The sequence below is a fragment of the Chelon labrosus genome (assembly GCF_963514085.1).
Source record: "Chelon labrosus genome assembly, chromosome: 13".
Taxonomy (NCBI): Eukaryota; Metazoa; Chordata; class Actinopteri; order Mugiliformes; family Mugilidae; genus Chelon; species Chelon labrosus.
The window spans coordinates 21,729,216-21,745,883 of NC_140346.1; the positions used below are offsets into that span (position 1 = coordinate 21,729,216).

General features: G+C 42.0%; 1 protein-coding gene across 1 annotated transcript; it reads right to left on the reverse strand.

Moving 5' to 3' along the window:
* Positions 1-513: 513 nt before the first annotated feature.
* On the reverse strand, positions 514-13,759 carry tada2a (transcriptional adaptor 2A). Its single transcript, XM_084558867.1, has 15 exons — positions 13,340-13,759; positions 12,754-12,860; positions 12,606-12,665; positions 12,438-12,529; positions 11,467-11,624; positions 10,887-10,975; positions 10,566-10,638; positions 10,398-10,461; positions 8,549-8,592; positions 5,425-5,535; positions 3,723-3,794; positions 3,289-3,421; positions 2,922-2,965; positions 2,470-2,549; positions 514-1,005 (listed from the first exon to the last, which is right to left on the reverse strand). Exons 1-15 carry the CDS (start codon positions 13,362-13,364, stop codon positions 820-822), a joined length of 1,338 nt encoding a protein of 445 aa, XP_084414993.1. The 5' UTR covers positions 13,365-13,759; the 3' UTR covers positions 514-819.
* Between the last annotated feature and the right edge of the window lie 2,909 nt (positions 13,760-16,668).

The following is a 16,668-nucleotide window of genomic DNA, read 5'->3' on the forward strand; positions in this document are numbered from 1 at the left end:
TTTGATATTAATCGCAACGACCCCAATGGGTCAGTTTAAGTTGTCTGCACGATGTTGAGACCGATTCATATCCACTGCTTGTTTTGTATCAGGTACACTCAGGATTGTTTGGTTTTTGCTCATCAGGTCAGGTCTTTGATAAACACTTATTGTGATGGGACTTTCCTAAAAGAGCTAATTGTTTTATTTCAGCCTGGCATATTGTCTTATTATTGTGGCTCCGTGGGTTATGTTACCTTTGCACTCTAAGACGTAAAACTTCAGAGAAACAAGGAATCGCACAAAAATATTGTTAGAAGCAAGAAGCATGACGAAACAGTGTGAGGTGCCACTTTAAATGTGACTGAAATTAGCTGCGCCTATTTTTCCAACTGCATTAATATCTCAGTCTCAAAATAAACCAGGCTGAAATAAATAAATAATCTCCATTAAAAATTCAAAAAATTGTGATATTTTTCCAGTGATTTTAAAAGAAATTACATTAAAATATGGGAATGTAGAGGTTATCAGTTGAAGCAGAGTTAAAATGTTAAAATATCAACATGAACAGCGGATCGTTTTTCATCAACATTTTATGACAGGAGAAATAAATACATCCTCATTTAATACGTGCCCCTGTTCTTCTGACAGAGAATTATACAAAGACATTATTTTAATACATTTTAAACTGAAAAACACAAAATTACTAAACAAAAGTTAAGAATATGTCAAAAGAGCAGCAACAATCTGAACTTCTTACAAAACACTGACGTTACAAGATTAAAGTAAAACGACCCACTGACCACAGTCCGGCCTCCCCTGCGGTCAAATCAAGCGCTCCTAAGCCTTAGTGATGTAGCCCTCTTTGATTAGGAAGTCGTAGATTTTACGCGTCTTGTTGACGTCGATCTTGATCAGCGCTCGGGCTTGAGCCAGCCGCAGACCTCCCTGCCGTCTGCACTCGTTCAGTAAGGCCTGTTTATACTCCAGGTAGGCACCCGGCACCAGACGCACCACCTGACAGAGCTAAAAACACAAAACAAACACACAAGACTCAGATAGAGATATTTAGAAACATGGAAAATGTCTTATTGACGGCCTCAGGATGCGTCAGATAAGATCATGCCAGTGCTACTGTTTCTTATGCAGTGAATACCTTGAAGGACAGACTCTGTTTATTTGTACAATTCTTTGCATGAAGACTAAAGAGACGTGTATAAAACACTGCAATGCAAACAGACAATTTTAAAACAGATTAAGACAATGTGAGATTAAAATAACACATTAACTATGGAAATCAGGCGATTAATCGCGATTAATCTATTGACAATTTCATTTTATCTAGCAGCGTCTTCAGGGTACATGTTCAAATGTTAAATTGTGGACGTGGTAAACATTTGACTCCAAAGACTGTGCGCCACAGTCAACTCTTCCTGAATTTAGAATGAGGATTAACTCTCAAATCTACCTCAATAAGAATTAATCTAACAATGATGTTTTATAGTAAAAATCCGGTGGTTAGATTCTCGTGCTTCAAGGACAGACTGTTTGCACTCAAGTGTCTTTTTAGTCTTCAGCGAAATAATCATAACAGGTATTGCAAATAAATGGACACTTTTAAAACAGATTAAGAAAATGTGAGATTAATTTGCGTTAATCACACATTAACTATGGAAATCGTGCGATTAATCGCGATTAAAAATCCTTAATTAAAATTAAAAAACCTCCACCATGTGTTTACTGCTACTCAGTGGATGTTAGTATGCTAAAGTAAAACGGTGGACGCGGTAAACGTTTGATTCAACAGACTGTGCCTCAGTGAACTTGACCTGAACTCAGCGTGAGGATTAACTCTAATATTTGATAAGAATGAATCTCACAATGATGCTTTACAGTCTGTCCTCAAAAGTAGAGATGTTGGGTTAATTTTTACGGCAAAATGTACATGTATAACACCGTGTGGCTTTAAGTTGAAGGTTTTTATGAGTTATTCCCAAGGTTCGTCGATAAGCGTCCGTTTTCACTGGTTGAATGCTTGTTAGCAGCTCACTTTGATTGTCTAACGAGCTTAACAAACCGGTGCACAAAGGACAAACGGAGGGAAAGAAACGATCATTATGATTCAGGAGAGCTCTGTACTTAAAGTAGCTTCATCCGGTTTCCCCTTTTCAATCACGAATCTAGACTGCAACTGTAAAGTGACACTTCTTCACAGCTTAAGTGAGGAAGCTGCGATTAAGCGGTGCAAACCTGGCTGTATAACAAACCTCTCCAAACATGTCCCCACCTATTATTTGCTAAATCCTTTATTAAACAGGATATAGTTTACAAAAGCTTCCACTAAAACAATGTGTAAACTGCAGCTCCAACTTGACGCATCCACTGGGTAGACGAGTGTAAAGCTGTAAATCTGTCCCTCAGACGTCATGGTCACTCCTAGTCAGACGACCTACATTATTCAGAGCATGCCAGGCATTAATCTTCCCGTACCTCTTTCTCCCGCTCGTTGAGCTTCTCCGTTCCGGGCAGTCCGGTCAAGTTTAGGGGAGGGGCGCTCCGTCTACCTGTTGCTGTGGAGCAGAAATTCAATAACAGTCAAACGGCGAGCGGCACAGCGTTGGTCTGCACTTCAGATAACATAATAGCAGCCTGACAACATGCAGTTAATTCCTTCGCTTGGAAGAGACAGGGGAGCAAATATTTACGGTGTGCAAATTGCGTAAATATAGCCATGTGGGAGTGTGCGTCCCACTTGTGCTCTGGAGGTTAGGGAGAGGCAGCTAATTTGAAAGGGAAGCAGGAAGATAAATATGCATGTAGGGGCCTATTTTTCCGTGTGTATTTATGGAGGAGCGTCTGCATTAATGTGACGCTGCCTGGGGCCGTGCCAAGACAACAGAGAGGACAGAGTACACAGGGAAAGGTGCAGAGAGGCTTCTTACCCGACACTGTGATTGTTGTGACAGCTGGGGTGATGCCAGCGTCTCTGTAATCAGAAAGAAAAGTGTGATTATTTCTCCTGCCTTGTTTACACACACACACACTCACTCATCCCACATACACACAGCATCTCTCTTGGCTTTGTTCGCTATTCTCACTCCAGGATAGTCATCCAAAAAAAAAAAAAAGGTAGAATAATTAAAAGGACTTGGATGAAGCAGCACATTAGGGAGGCTAAAAATACAGCAGAGGCCGAGGTGGAAGCGGGATGCACGGTAACACAAGCGTCTGCTCGATCCATCTAAGTACGCTGACAGAGGTCACCGTCTCCGTCTATTACACACTGAGCCGGGGCGTCCGGAGCCTCACATTGCAGCCTGCTTGCTGAGCCACTGCTGACAAGCTCTGCCGTCCTGGATGTACTGCAGCACGTCGCACAACATGGTCCTCTTCCTGCGCTCGTCCTCGCGCATTCGCTTCACCCTCTCGTACACCTTGGCACCTGTTGCGACGACACGGAAATGTCAAAAACAACAAGGGTTCAAGTTGCAGCTAAAGAAAACTAATAAAGAGACACAAGTGGCCTTAAAATGTCCAGATATGTCTTGTTTTATCCAGAAACTAAACATATTATTTATGTGAGAAACAAGAAGCAGCACATATGTGGCATTTTGTCTCTCTAAAAAAATAAATAATTTACTTTTCAACAAGCTGCTCAAAGGTTACTAATTCCAAAAATTACCCAAGCAGACTTTCTTGCTTCCTTAAAATAAGGAAGGAAATAAAGGTCAGACTTGACTCACTGCAGAAAGACTTGATCCCTGCTTTCCTGTACTCCTGCAGCCTGCGGATCTCCCTCCTCAGCTCAAACTCCACTGCGAGGAAAAAAAAAACAGATGAAGGCACACATGAGTGAAAATCTGCACAGAGTTACCTGAACCCACTCTCACACAGCTGCAGCTCCACGCTCCACTTCATCCAGAACAATGAATGAGCATTTTGCTCCACACAAACTGTATCAAGAGGAATAAATTTAGACCTGGACACGAATTTAGATGCTGCTGAGAAGACTATTATTATTATTAAAGCTACAGCCAGGACACAGTTAGCTTAGCACAAAGACTGCTAACACAGGTAGACAGCTAGCCTGGATCTATACGCACCAGTCGGCGCCTCTAAAGCTGACTAATTAGCATGTTACATACACAACAATCCCCCGTTTAACACGGCGTTGTGTGCCGGATTATTTCTCTCACAGTAAACGGCAACTTCCTGGAGTTCACTCTGGTTGCCTGGCAACTGCTCAGGGCCAAGAAATGGTTTGTCACATAACCGTCTGTGAAATGGCAAAATGTGGAGTTCATCGCACGAGTAGAGTTTCAGAAATATGCACAGATCAGCCAAAACATTATAACTGACTGATCATGATCAAAAGGTGAAGTGGGTGACTCTGGTTATCCTAAAAGTTGATTTTAGAAGCAGGAAAATTAGGAAGGATTTGGCAGTGAACCAGTCAAGGCTCACTGATGCACATGAGGAGCAGAGGTTGGCCAGTTTGGTCCAACCCCAGCCGCTGGAGATGAAATTCTGATTCAAATCAATCTCGATTTGAAAGATCTGATGTTGATGCATAAAATCCTAGCATCTATTTTTTTTTTTATAATATCTGCCACTTCCTGCATCCTCTCATCAGAAATCTTATGAGACCAAGCTATAAGATTAGTTCACATGTGAGGGAGATCCGAACATGACAGAAGCTCGGGTTTGAAAGCTAACTGGACGACAGAAAAGACGCACAAAAGCAAAGCCATGTATAGTGCGTCAGAGATGTCTTCTGGAAATAATGACAACAATAAAAATCAAATCGAAAATCAGTTCCCTTCCCTATCAGCTTGTTTTGTTATAAAAGTATCAGAACACATAATGCATCACAGTTTGTTTTGCATGAGGCTGTGTAGCTACAGACTAGTCAGTTGGTTCATGCTGACCTATAAGTAGCTGAAAGCTCCTACAATGAACATGTGAGCATCAGAACTGAACCACGGAGCAATAAAAGAAGGTCCCTGGTCTGACGAACCACATTCTGGGCGCCTGTGTGTCGATTATCTAGGAAACACATGGCACCAGGATGCTGTCTGGTCTGCAACAATGTTCAGGTGGTGAAAGTGACAACCACATAAATCCCAGGAACCAAGTTAACCAGGAGGATTACATTGTGACATTATTCACATCACAGGTTGGGGTTTTAATGTTGTGGCTGATCGGTGTGAGACAACAGGTATCATTAACTGTAATATGTTTTTAATTTGTCAGCAATTTGTATACTTGGAACCTCCTGTAAAAAAAGAGTAAGGGGTAGTCTGAGATTACCTTCCCACACAGAATAAAAATAACATCCTTTTATGCCACGAGCGTCTAACAATGTCGAGTCAGTCTGGCAGCAACTGGTTAAATTAAGTCTGGAGCACACAGAGCATGTAAACCTGCCGCGTGCCAAATACTAACGCGCGTGGCTTTCGATGAATTTGTCGTGTTCGATCGGTCCAACCACTCTGGCAAATCGTCTCATGACATCGTACAGCTCCTGCACCTCCTTCGGGTAGCATCGCTCCAGCACTAACAGAGAGAGAGAGGAGAGAGAGGAGAGAGGAGAGTGAGTAGGCAGAGGATACAAACAAATACAACACAGAAATATGAAAGGAAGAATCCTCCCCCATATACACTTTTAGACATGTTTGTGATTTTTAGGGCACCCTGGGAGGAGTGGTTCGGTTTGTTTTGTGTGCTTCGCCGTCAGAGGAGTGACGTTAGCGTGCAGCTCTGAATCAACACTGGGCTTACAGGCATGTAAACATTACAAGCGTCTATTACCAGAGCCGTTCTGGGCGGTGACGTGATCTCTAGAGGCTGCACGAGGAGAATTTTATACGCAAACCATTGATTACAAGAAGAAACTCATACACTCTTGGCTGTGTAGCGAACATTCAACGTACATTATAGTCGTATCTCATTTGAAATACCAAACAGAAGAGACAAACTGCTCAGACCTGGAATCAACGTCCAGCTTTAAATACACACGTTTAAGTTTGTAATTAAAACACATCGATCCAATCTCACGTTCTATCTGCTAATGAGCGCAAACATCATACGAGACGCGGCAGAATATTTCAACAAAGCGACGGATCCCAATCTACTCTGCCGTTTCAGAACAATGAACATCCCCGTCTTCTGCGTGTTCGCTCCGATGTGTGGACATGATACAACTTGCGGGACGTAATTAGCTGAGGCGTCTTCCTGCTCAACGTAAGAACAAGTTTATCTATCTCCACTCTGACATTAACTATTTTTTAAACCCGCACAAAGCTCGGATTATTACTTAAATGCAGCTGACAGAATTACACATAACCTACTTATATTCAATAATTTCATGTGATTATGTGATTCATCGTTTGACTTTATTTAATTTGTTATTTAGTCTGCGAACAGAATAAATCAAAAGTCTCTCATTACTAAAAATAGACATCACTTAACTGGGCTAATTGTGGTTGAGTGACGCAAAACTGTGTTCATTCAAGAGCTCACCGGTTGAGTAAATGGTCCTTAATGTGACCTAGGACAAACTGTTCGTTCATATTACTAAAGGAAAGTGGTCTCCAGTGATCCAGTCCTCCTCCAAATGTGGTCCAAATGATCAAATCTCAAACGTGTCCTCAATACATATTATATTATATCCTTTAAGCTGGCCACTTGTGATCAGATCGTCCAGGACGCGTGTTAATACCGGCAGGAAACTGAACGGAAAGCTACGTCCACAGGTTTCTGCTCCAAGGAAATCATTTCACTTTTATTCACCAAACAAGGATTGTATTTTGAGCAACGAGCCATGAAAGCGGTCACCAAGCTTTTTAATTGTGTTTCAGATTTGTATTGAATGATTTATGTTCTCTAGCAATTTATGAAGCAAGTGAATAATTTAAACATTCACAGACAACCTTTAACCACCTGTCAGAGGAGGAGGCGCCGGACAACTGCAAACAAGTTTGACTGGCAGATTGACAACTTTAAATAATAATCTTACCGAGCCTAATCTTTATATTCTCACATTTGATCACCATTTACATGCGAGACTAACTAACAAGACTAGAAGAAAGCTTATTTACAATGGTTTAACTTTAATCATTTGTGTTTTACAAGTTATCCAACAACTGAACTCAACCCAGAGATTCAAAATTCAACGCCAACAGGTAATTTAGTGCAAGAATCTTGTATGTAGTTTTGTTGAGAGGCCTTTTTTGCCCTTTTTCTATATCAGCTAAAAGCAGCAGATGAAAGAAAAAGGTATTTAACTCCATAAAAATCAGATCCAGCTAGCCCTGTCCCTGTGATTTGTCACAGTAACGCTCCACCGTCGCCCCATCCGCCACACTTAAGTCACTCTACAAGCGTATACACTCTGAAGAGCTTGTTGTGCTCGTCTGAAAGCATCGGCCGTGTTGCTGAGTAACAGACGAGTGTCAAAGCCAGAGAGGGAAAGCTGCTGTGTGGGTGTGTGTGTGTGTGTGTGTCGGTCAAGTTCCACCTTCAGACTCCAGCATCTGAGCGCTAATTAGCAGCTGCCATCTCAGGCTCGAAACCCACCGAGTCACGCTCTGAACAAACCGGCGGACGCGCAAACACAACAACGGTGCTCATATTTCCATGGGGACGTCAACAAAGGACCTCTGCGTGGTTTCATAGGAGCACACAAACACTGCCGGCAACACAACACACACCTGAATCATTCAAGCTGTTACAGGACGTCGGCCCTGAAACAACAAAGCTGGTCATTCTGCCTCCAGCAGCCGCTGATACATGATACTGTTCACCTCCCGGGCTCGGATGCTGCTTCCATTATTGCATGTGACACACACACACACACACACACACACACACACACACACACACACAATCTTTGACAGTCTCCATGACAACCAGTCTGCAGCTCTACAGCTACTCTTGGTTCCCCTTTTGTCTTGAAAGACTGGAGAGAGATAAGGGAAAGGAGGGAAGAAGGGAGGAGGGCTAACTGGAGGCTGGAGGATGCATAAATAAAACATGAGGGGAGAACTCTTCAACTCGCAAAGCAAAGACAATTTCACCGAGCAACACGTGGAGGCATGAGGGTGGGCCCGGGTGGTGGTTTGAAAGAGACGCTTTAATTGGACAAAACATTCACAGCAGTTCCCTCACTGTACGAATAACAAAACCCATGAAATGCAAAGAATCACATTACTGCGGGCTCTGAAATCCAACTTGTAACAGGTGGATCAATAAACGCGCCCTCCTCCTCCTCCTCCTCCCCCCGAGCCATTGTGGCAGCATCGCACGAGGAACCCAATTATGCCGCAGCACACGGCGTCCACAGGCTATTCTCGGCCTAGATCGTAAATATGAGCTCCGCCGGCCGACCACACATCAGCCACCCGACGGGCCGCGGAGGTTAACGGTGGTAATTACGGCGCAGTTGTTTCAACGCATCCATAGAAACCTTGGGAGGGGAGATTTTTGTCTGCTAGATATCAGATGCCTCTCTGAGCTGCTATGAACGCAGCCGCGGCCGAACCCATGAGAGTTTCAGGAGAGGACTCACTCTGGAATTTGCGCAGGTTGATCAGTCCATGGTCTCGGATTATCCTGAAAGAAAGAGGAACATGTGGATTTATGAACTTATGCTCCGATTGACGCTATTTTGACATTTGTGACCATTTTTTAGGCTTTAGTTTGCGCTACATATGTCTATGCATGGCTTTGACATTAGACTGTGTTAATCTGAGGAAGATATACCTAATAAACTGGACAACTAGTGCATATACATCCAAATGCAAAGTAACGTCACCAAGCTCAATGTTTGTGTTAAAGACTAAAGTCACCAAATAACATTTTAAGACATATTCAATTATATGTTTCCAAATCTAACCACTACATCGACCCACAGGGACAATAAAATGTATAATTACTGATCACAGAACATGGATTTACTGACATACATGCAAACATTATCTGTCAGTTCTTTAAAACAATAATTCTTGGAGGATTGTGATGCCTAGAAAGAAGAAATATTCTGTAAATGTAAATCTGGATTTTTATTTAAACCTTTCTAAGCCAGGTTTTGTATCTAAACCCAAAGCTAACACAAAGGCAGCTGAACTTGCACCCAAAGGAAAACTCAATCAACTCAAAGTCAATTTGCCTTTTTGTCTCTAAGCTTTGTTTTAGATAGTGCTCTTTCAATGCCACAGATACCCTTAAAAGCAGCTGTGATGTTCAGGGGCAGAGCTCAGTGGTGAACTCCAGCCCCTCTGACAAGCTGAAAGTTAGCAGGGATAAAACGGGAGGGACAACACACATGTCTGTCCAGCCACACATGCCATTCCAGAGCTGCTCAGGGAGCATGAACTCGTTAGAGCTGATTTAGTGATGGATGTGTTTCCAAGAACGAAAGCCAACAGGCTGAAGGTGGAAAAGGAAACTCTCTAGGAAGCTCACCAACAAACAAACGCCCTCAAAAAGAGTGAAATGTAACAAAAATGAAGTGCAACTACAGCCTATTATTTTCAGTATCCATCAACTTTTAACTATCTTGATCCATTAATTAACCGTTAACATCAGAAAAAAACATTATAATCAAGTGCACTCAGTTTACATTTCATTTGGTACAATGACTTCAGTTTTTGCTTGAGCTCTTCCAGGGAAGTGCTGATTAATTTCAGATACTATTAAGCTGATTTATGACAGTGCCACTAGTTTTTTGCCCACCCCATTTAACTCGAAGAAGGTACGATTAGATCCGTGTGGGAGGATGAAAAGACAAGGAAATCATCCTCTGAGTAATCTACACGCACAAAACACTGAGTTTCTTCTATATGCTTTAAACCATTTTCCCCAGAGTCTCCTGCTCTCGTTGCCAGCCTAAAACTGGGCAAAATGTCAAACAGCTTGGCTTTCACTTTGTCCACCAGAGGATGGACACCCCTCCCTCATTTTCCCAGAATATTCAGGGTTTGAATAGAGGCTCTCACAGCTCGTAAGCGTCCTCTGAACAACTCCCTGTGGCTTCAAACGAGAGTTTAAAAAAATGCAATTACAATCACGCTGGCGACTCTGTGACACACCCAGCCTCTCAGGACTAGTGTCTTTAAAGTGATTTTAGCAAAATAGTAGTTCAATTTTAGATTGTAAGTCATACATGTATTAGCATAATGAATTCATTAATAATGAGAAAAGTGCACACTGGGGTTTGAAATTGTTTGTGTTGTAAATTTTAATTGGGTATGAAATAAATTTATTCAACCTGAAAGCATAAAGAAGCAGCTTTGGGAATTGGAGGTCCAAAATAAAGAAGGTTATGATGCCACCTGCTGACAGACTCGAGTTATTACATGATGATGAGGATATTTTTTTTAAACCCATGAAAGAAAAAGAGTTAAAAAAGAACCTACTTCTTCCTCCTCTGTCTCTCCTTTAATCTTGAATGATATATGTCAACGACTGAGAGCTTGAGCGCTGAAAAGCAAGGAGAAACACATCGCGGTTATTTGTAAAAGTACACGTCCACACTGGTGTCGTCTTAAAATTTAATTAAAACTATGGATTTAAATTCTACCCACCACGCAGGATGTCTGAGTCATCATCCACAAAGTCAATGTCCTTCAAATCCCATTCCGCATAATTGTCAAACTCCTAAGTGAGAGATGAAAAATGATCTTGAAATCTGCCCGTTTGATCTGAGTTCACATGAAGACGATCAATGAGGAACAATTTATGAGCGAAGCAAACGACGGGATGAGTCACTCACTGTTAGACAGTATCAAAGCCTTCAATAACATTTAATAATGAGACCTCTAGCTGCGGCTGCATCGATTTATTCACGTCCAGAGGCGATGTTAGAGCCCACATGATGAAGTAAGGAACAAACTGTGCCCCCTCACCTCCATGAAGTCCGCTCTGGCAGGCATGTATCCGGCCATGTCTCGAGAAAGCACGGAGTCGAATGTAGGCCGAGGGGGATCATCAGTGGCTGTGGGGTCAGAGGAATAAATGTACAGACTGAACAAAAGACATGAATACCTCCCCCAAACTACTTCTTATTTTTTTCCACATTCAGAGATGTAACAGCTATTCTGTCTCTGCCTCGACTTTGCCAACTGCTGAACGAATACGACAGTGAAATGTTTGACCAGCGCTCAAACACTGCGACAGATGGAGACGTGAATCCTGCGAGGAACTGCCCCAAGTTCCAGACTCACCAACTGTTTCCACCCAACTGTTGAGTCGGTAATTTTCAGGATTAAAGCCAGATTTCGCTTCACTTTTTCATGCTAATCTCTGAATACCCATAACTAAAGCCGTTATCAGTTTTAAAACTTAATCTGAATGCTGCTTAATATTAGTAGATGACAAAAGCCAGGAATAGTAAAACCTGTTTGGATATTTGAGAATGAAGGGTTTCTTTGTGTCTGTTTCCTCCTGTAACCCTGAAGATAAATGAACAACAATAGGAGTACTTACGTTTGAAAGGAATAGCGCCTTCCGCAAAGCGAGAGTCTTTTGTTTTCCGCAGGCTGAGCAAGGTGGAGGAGAAGAGCGGATTATTGATGAAATTCTTCATGTAGTGGCTCTCGCATTCCTCTTTGGTTTTCGTGCGCATCTGATACGCCACATCCTGCCTGAGGAAGGATGTGGACAAAAGGGGGTAATTAAACAGATGCAGTATGTTGGTGTATCACAGTAAAGGATAGGGAGTTTTCACTGAGACCATGAATAAATTCACCTGGTTGTTTCCCACGGGATAAATAAAGTATCGATCTATCAATCAAACACTTACGCTCCTTCAAATGGAACAAGTTGGCTGGTTACAACATGGGAAGTCATGTTCAAGTGTTTGCCGTTCTCAAATGTCAACATTAGCCGCATGTCGTGAGAACAACTCTGTGCTCGCAGACAATTTCCAGTTACAAGTTTGCGAATGCAAAAGAAGAGGGTTGAAGGTAATATTGACTTCTCCTGTGTACACTGTAAACACAACCCCATTTGAAGGCAGCATTTGTAGCTGTTTGACTCATCGGTTTTCTTTAATCTAAATAGTAACTGGAGAGTCAAACTAAAGCCTCGGCACAGTGTATTTTATGAAAAGACCAATAAATAAACAGAATTAAGTTTGGCTTTAATTCTTACGCTGCAAGATATGATGACTTTTTTAAAGGATCAGTATAACAACTATATGAGTTTTATTCATATACAGGCCTGCAAGTCAAACATGTAATATTTAACGTGAGCAGACAGCTGTACTTTATGTAACAGTGACGCAGAGCAGTGAGACAAACTAAGAGTTTCAACCCAAAGGCTATGAAACTCTCAATGTAAAGAGAAATTAGCATGCTGTGTCAGAAACACACCTTGAAAAATAACTACAGAGAGAAGTCTCTCTTAAGAAGGAAGCTTCCGGTTGAAGCTAAAAACTGAAATGACACATGACTAACCAGTTCCCAAACCCACAGTCCATGACGGCCTCCAGAAGGGCCATCTCTTCCTGCGCCGTCCATCCAGGCTCCAGCACGGGGAAGTCTGACGTCTGTATGAAGGGGTTGAAAAGTAAGGACAGCGATTGTGCAACAGCAGAGACCTTCAGATCATTTTATTTCGCTCACCATGATTTCATATTTGTGATCGCTCTCGTGTTTCTTGTACTCAAATCCTCTGGTGAAACACTGAAGGAAAAAACAATGAGTTTATAATTTCAGTCAGAATCAATAAACAAGAGATTAAATGATTTTTGTGCACTTGTCACCTGCTTACCTGGAGACACAGTAAGAAAGGTGAGGGTCCACATTCTGCACACTTGATGTACGGCTCAGTAAGATAAGAGGAGCAACCTCTGCATGGTGGTTTATCAAAGGGATCATCTGAAATTAATGTTTTAAATTAATTGTTGACTAGGTCATTGAGTATACAGCAAACATGACATTAGCACACATTCGTTTCTTTAGAAAAACACATGAAACCATAAACATTACAACTTTAAATTCACAGTTTCGAGTCACAAGCTTTAAACCACATGTTGTTTTGATGCTAACCGCATAACGCTCAACATAAAGCTAGCCCGGCTAATACTCCCTAATCGCTAACGTAGCTTCTGATGACTAAAGCGCACTTTACCGAAAGCTACGGGCGTTTTAGAGACAAATCCAATGAAAAAGACCATTACAGCATATGCTTTAAATATCAGTTCTGATAGCACAAGGCGCAAGTACCTCGGTATGCTAACGCTAATGTTAGCAAAGCTAGCTTAGTTGAGCTAAACAGATATCCTTAGAAAATATGGAGGAGTTCTCTTAAAAGCTGCAGTAGTAACATTTGTGTATGTGACACTCCTGGTACTTACTTGTAAATGAAGCTAAACGGTCCATATTATTATGTTTCAACAACAATTTTATGCTAGAATCGATGATGTTTTGGTTCGATCTATTTCTCGAAGATCGCTAGTAAACCTGACTATTACCAAGGCAAAGCTAGTCGAGCTCAGACAGATCGATGGGTAGAAACGCTTGATTTCAAGGGATTAAAAAAAAAAGATCAGTGTTTTCCACCAGTTTTCACCACAGTCAAGGCATTTTAAAGTTGTGACTATTTGCTTGCAAGCCAAGTGCTTTATGCATGTTTTAGCTGTACATGTAGAAGATGAATAAAAAGTGTTTTAAAGATTGTATATTTGTTGTTCATAGATGACATGTTGTGCTATTCCTTTTCCCTTCAGTCGGGAGAAGGCAGTTTATTGCCTTCATTATTAAAAACAATATTTATATAAAACAGGATATGCACCACTGTTTAAAACAACAACAGCGTTTTCTCTTCAATTCAAAAATCCTCATTCTATTCTCAATTAGAAATAAATAAATAAATAAAATACAAAAAACAAGAACTACAAAACAACCTTTTCCACTTACTCTTTTTCCCATATTTTTTCCATCATGCCTCAAGCATAAAATACAAATAAACGAGTGTGGTCATTCTCCATTTTGCCACAGGGTGTTGATCTTGCACCATCTCCTCAATGAAAACAATGAACGCCTTGCAGAGTCTTTGTCTCAGCACACACCAGCACCTGAGCCTTGTATATGCAGCATGTGTTGGGCTGAATATTGGAAAGACAGATGACGGATATGGGACTTCGCTACGTTACACCCCCATGCTGCGTTTGCCCTCCAAATAATTATCCCTGAGCTGCTGCTTGCCCTGAAAATGGCTTAGAAAATGCCTCGCATTATAATAACATTCAATAAATACACGCGATTCCTGATATTTTCCAGCTCTGGTGTCCAGCTTTGGCCCCTGAATCAAATACCAACTCCAGCACCTCAAGGAGGCCCATGTGACTGCACATTAGGGGGGCTGGCAAAGCAAACATCTTAAAACCTTGATGCATAAAGCTGCAACTCTGCATGCGTCAAATCCACTAAAAGTTAGTGGGAAAGAAATGTTTTTGTGCTTCGACTCGAATGACCCTCTGATTCAGTACAGATGTGACAGCAGCAGCTAGCTGGAAACAGTGCTAGCATCAGGGTGATGGCGTTAAACCAGCCCTGTATCATTTTACCTGAGGAGAAACTTTATCCTTCTGACATTTGGATTTCATTCTAATTGATTCCAATGCTTTATTTTATGTGTTTGATCTAAAAAAAACCTTCACAGCAAATACATTTAGCCCATAAATGGGACTATGGAGAGGCTACCAAAGTGCACATCGGGTCAAATGGGGTGTTCTCTTTTCCTCGTGTTACCCTGAGCAAACTCTGTGAGGTCGATCCGTAATGACAAGGGCGTTCAGTTGCAGCATACCCTGCGTCCCATCTCCTGACCCTCTGGGGCTGCGTTAGACCTCCAGGGAGAGACTCAGTCAGCACGAGACCCCAGAGCCACGCAGATCCATGAGTAATAACAAAGTGGCCGCCAGACAGGCTGTGCATAATAGAGGGACAGTTTTCCTCTCAGTGGAATTTCCATCCTACTGCCTGAACGGAGTTTGTTTAACAATCCTGAGAGAGCGTTATGATTTATTTATTTTTAAAAGAGGAACTTCTCATTTCTGTGTGACAGTTTGCAGGATAGACTAAGTGGTGTGTGGATGAAGCCAAGTCACACTGTATTATTCAGCTCTATTTAAACACCAAAACTTTTCTTCCTGCAGAATCTACACTTTAGGACCTAAAGTCTATGTGAGCATCTTGTTTAAAAACCGTGAGCATTGATGAGCTGCTGTAACCCTTCACTATATGATGTCCTTCCACAAGGGAGTCCTTTTCCTAAAAATTAAATCCCAAAATTCCCAGAGCTTCAGATAACATCTTGTTGTTTATTGTCTTGTCTGAACAAAACCAAAGAAATATTCAATTTACAATAACATAAAACAGAGAAATGTAGTAAATCTCCAAACCTAAGAGGGAAATAAAGTTGCAGATTAGATTTAGTTCTTCATGAGTGATGTCAGCCACAGATGTTGGGCGATAAGACCTGGCTGCTCGAGTTAATCCAAGAGCATTGGATGTAGTTGAGGTCTTTGTGTAGGCCGGTCAAGATCTTCCCACTGGGGAAATAATTTCTTTACGGACCTGGCTTTGTGTAACGGGGCGTTGACAGAAAGTCCCTTCACCAGACCCTTGAAAGAAAAAGTGTTATTTTCTGTAGCACAAAGGCTTCCTCAAACCAGATCTAAGCAGTCTGACCTGAAACAGGTAAAAATATCTAAACGTTATCTGGAGAGTGTTGCTGGGAAGCTGCTCTTTCCTGCGGCTGTCCAATTTGTATGAGGACAGCGCAGTAGCCTCCATATGAATTTAATTAAGCAAAATTCTAACTGCAAGCCAATGTGAAATGCCAGGGTCAGCATATGTGGGAGCATACTGTATAAAATCACATCTTGGCAGTGAATGCGGGCAGAATCTATTATCCACATGGAGACTAACAAAGAAAATAATGTCAGCTTTCCAGAGTGACATGTGTGCTCCCCTATGACGGCCCCTGCTGCTGCATCACTGCCTGTGGGCAGACAACCTGCTGTCTCTCCAGCCACATGCCACCCCCGCCTACCCACAGCCCTTCTCTCTCCGCTAATGCTGCCTTCGAAACCCGGAGTAAAAGACCTGAAAGACCAGGCGAACCCCCAGCCTGCAGGCCTCACACTGCTCATGTGGATCAAAGACCCAGAGCCTCGGGGTTTCTCTGTTATAGACGTGTGCCAAATTATACAGCGGCCAAACAAATGCACACCCCCGCCCCATTACATCTTTTAAAAAAACTCCCCCCTGTCCCTGCCCACTCCTTTTCCTCTTACCAAAGCACTTCCCAGCTGCTGTGATTTGAATATGAGGGCCCCCACTGAAGAAAAGAGGGCATCTGGCACACGCCTTAGAGGCTAAGAAAAAACTGTTAAACTGCTCCTGTCGTGGAAATGTTGTGAAACAAGATTAAGGCTCTTTAAGAAGGCAAAGAGGTAAAAATGGACATGTACCCTTAAATAAGTGGACAAAAGGCAACAAGGGGTAGACACCTGGATAAACCACAGTCAGTGAATGCAACACACTGAGAGATTTCAATATTACAGCACAGAAAATATTTATTTATTATAAAACTAAGCAGTAAATAGGTGATCACGCTATGAAGGATGCTTTCATTTCAGATTTATTAAGCTACCTGCCTCCCTCTGGCTGCTGTCCC

What these genes read in the sequence shown, in the direction of transcription:
- tada2a (XM_084558867.1), bottom strand. Translation starts at nt 13,364, where the DNA reads ATGGACCGTTTAGCTTCATTTACAA. An exon ending in ATCACAAATATGAAATCATG is followed by an intron (nt 12,530 to 12,605) that starts GTGAGCGAAATA and finishes CCCTTCATACAG; the next exon opens with ACGTCAGACTTCCCCGTGCT. An exon ending in AGGGATCAAGTCTTTCTGCA is followed by an intron (nt 3,422 to 3,722) that starts GTGAGTCAAGTC and finishes TCGTCGCAACAG; the next exon opens with GTGCCAAGGTGTACGAGAGG.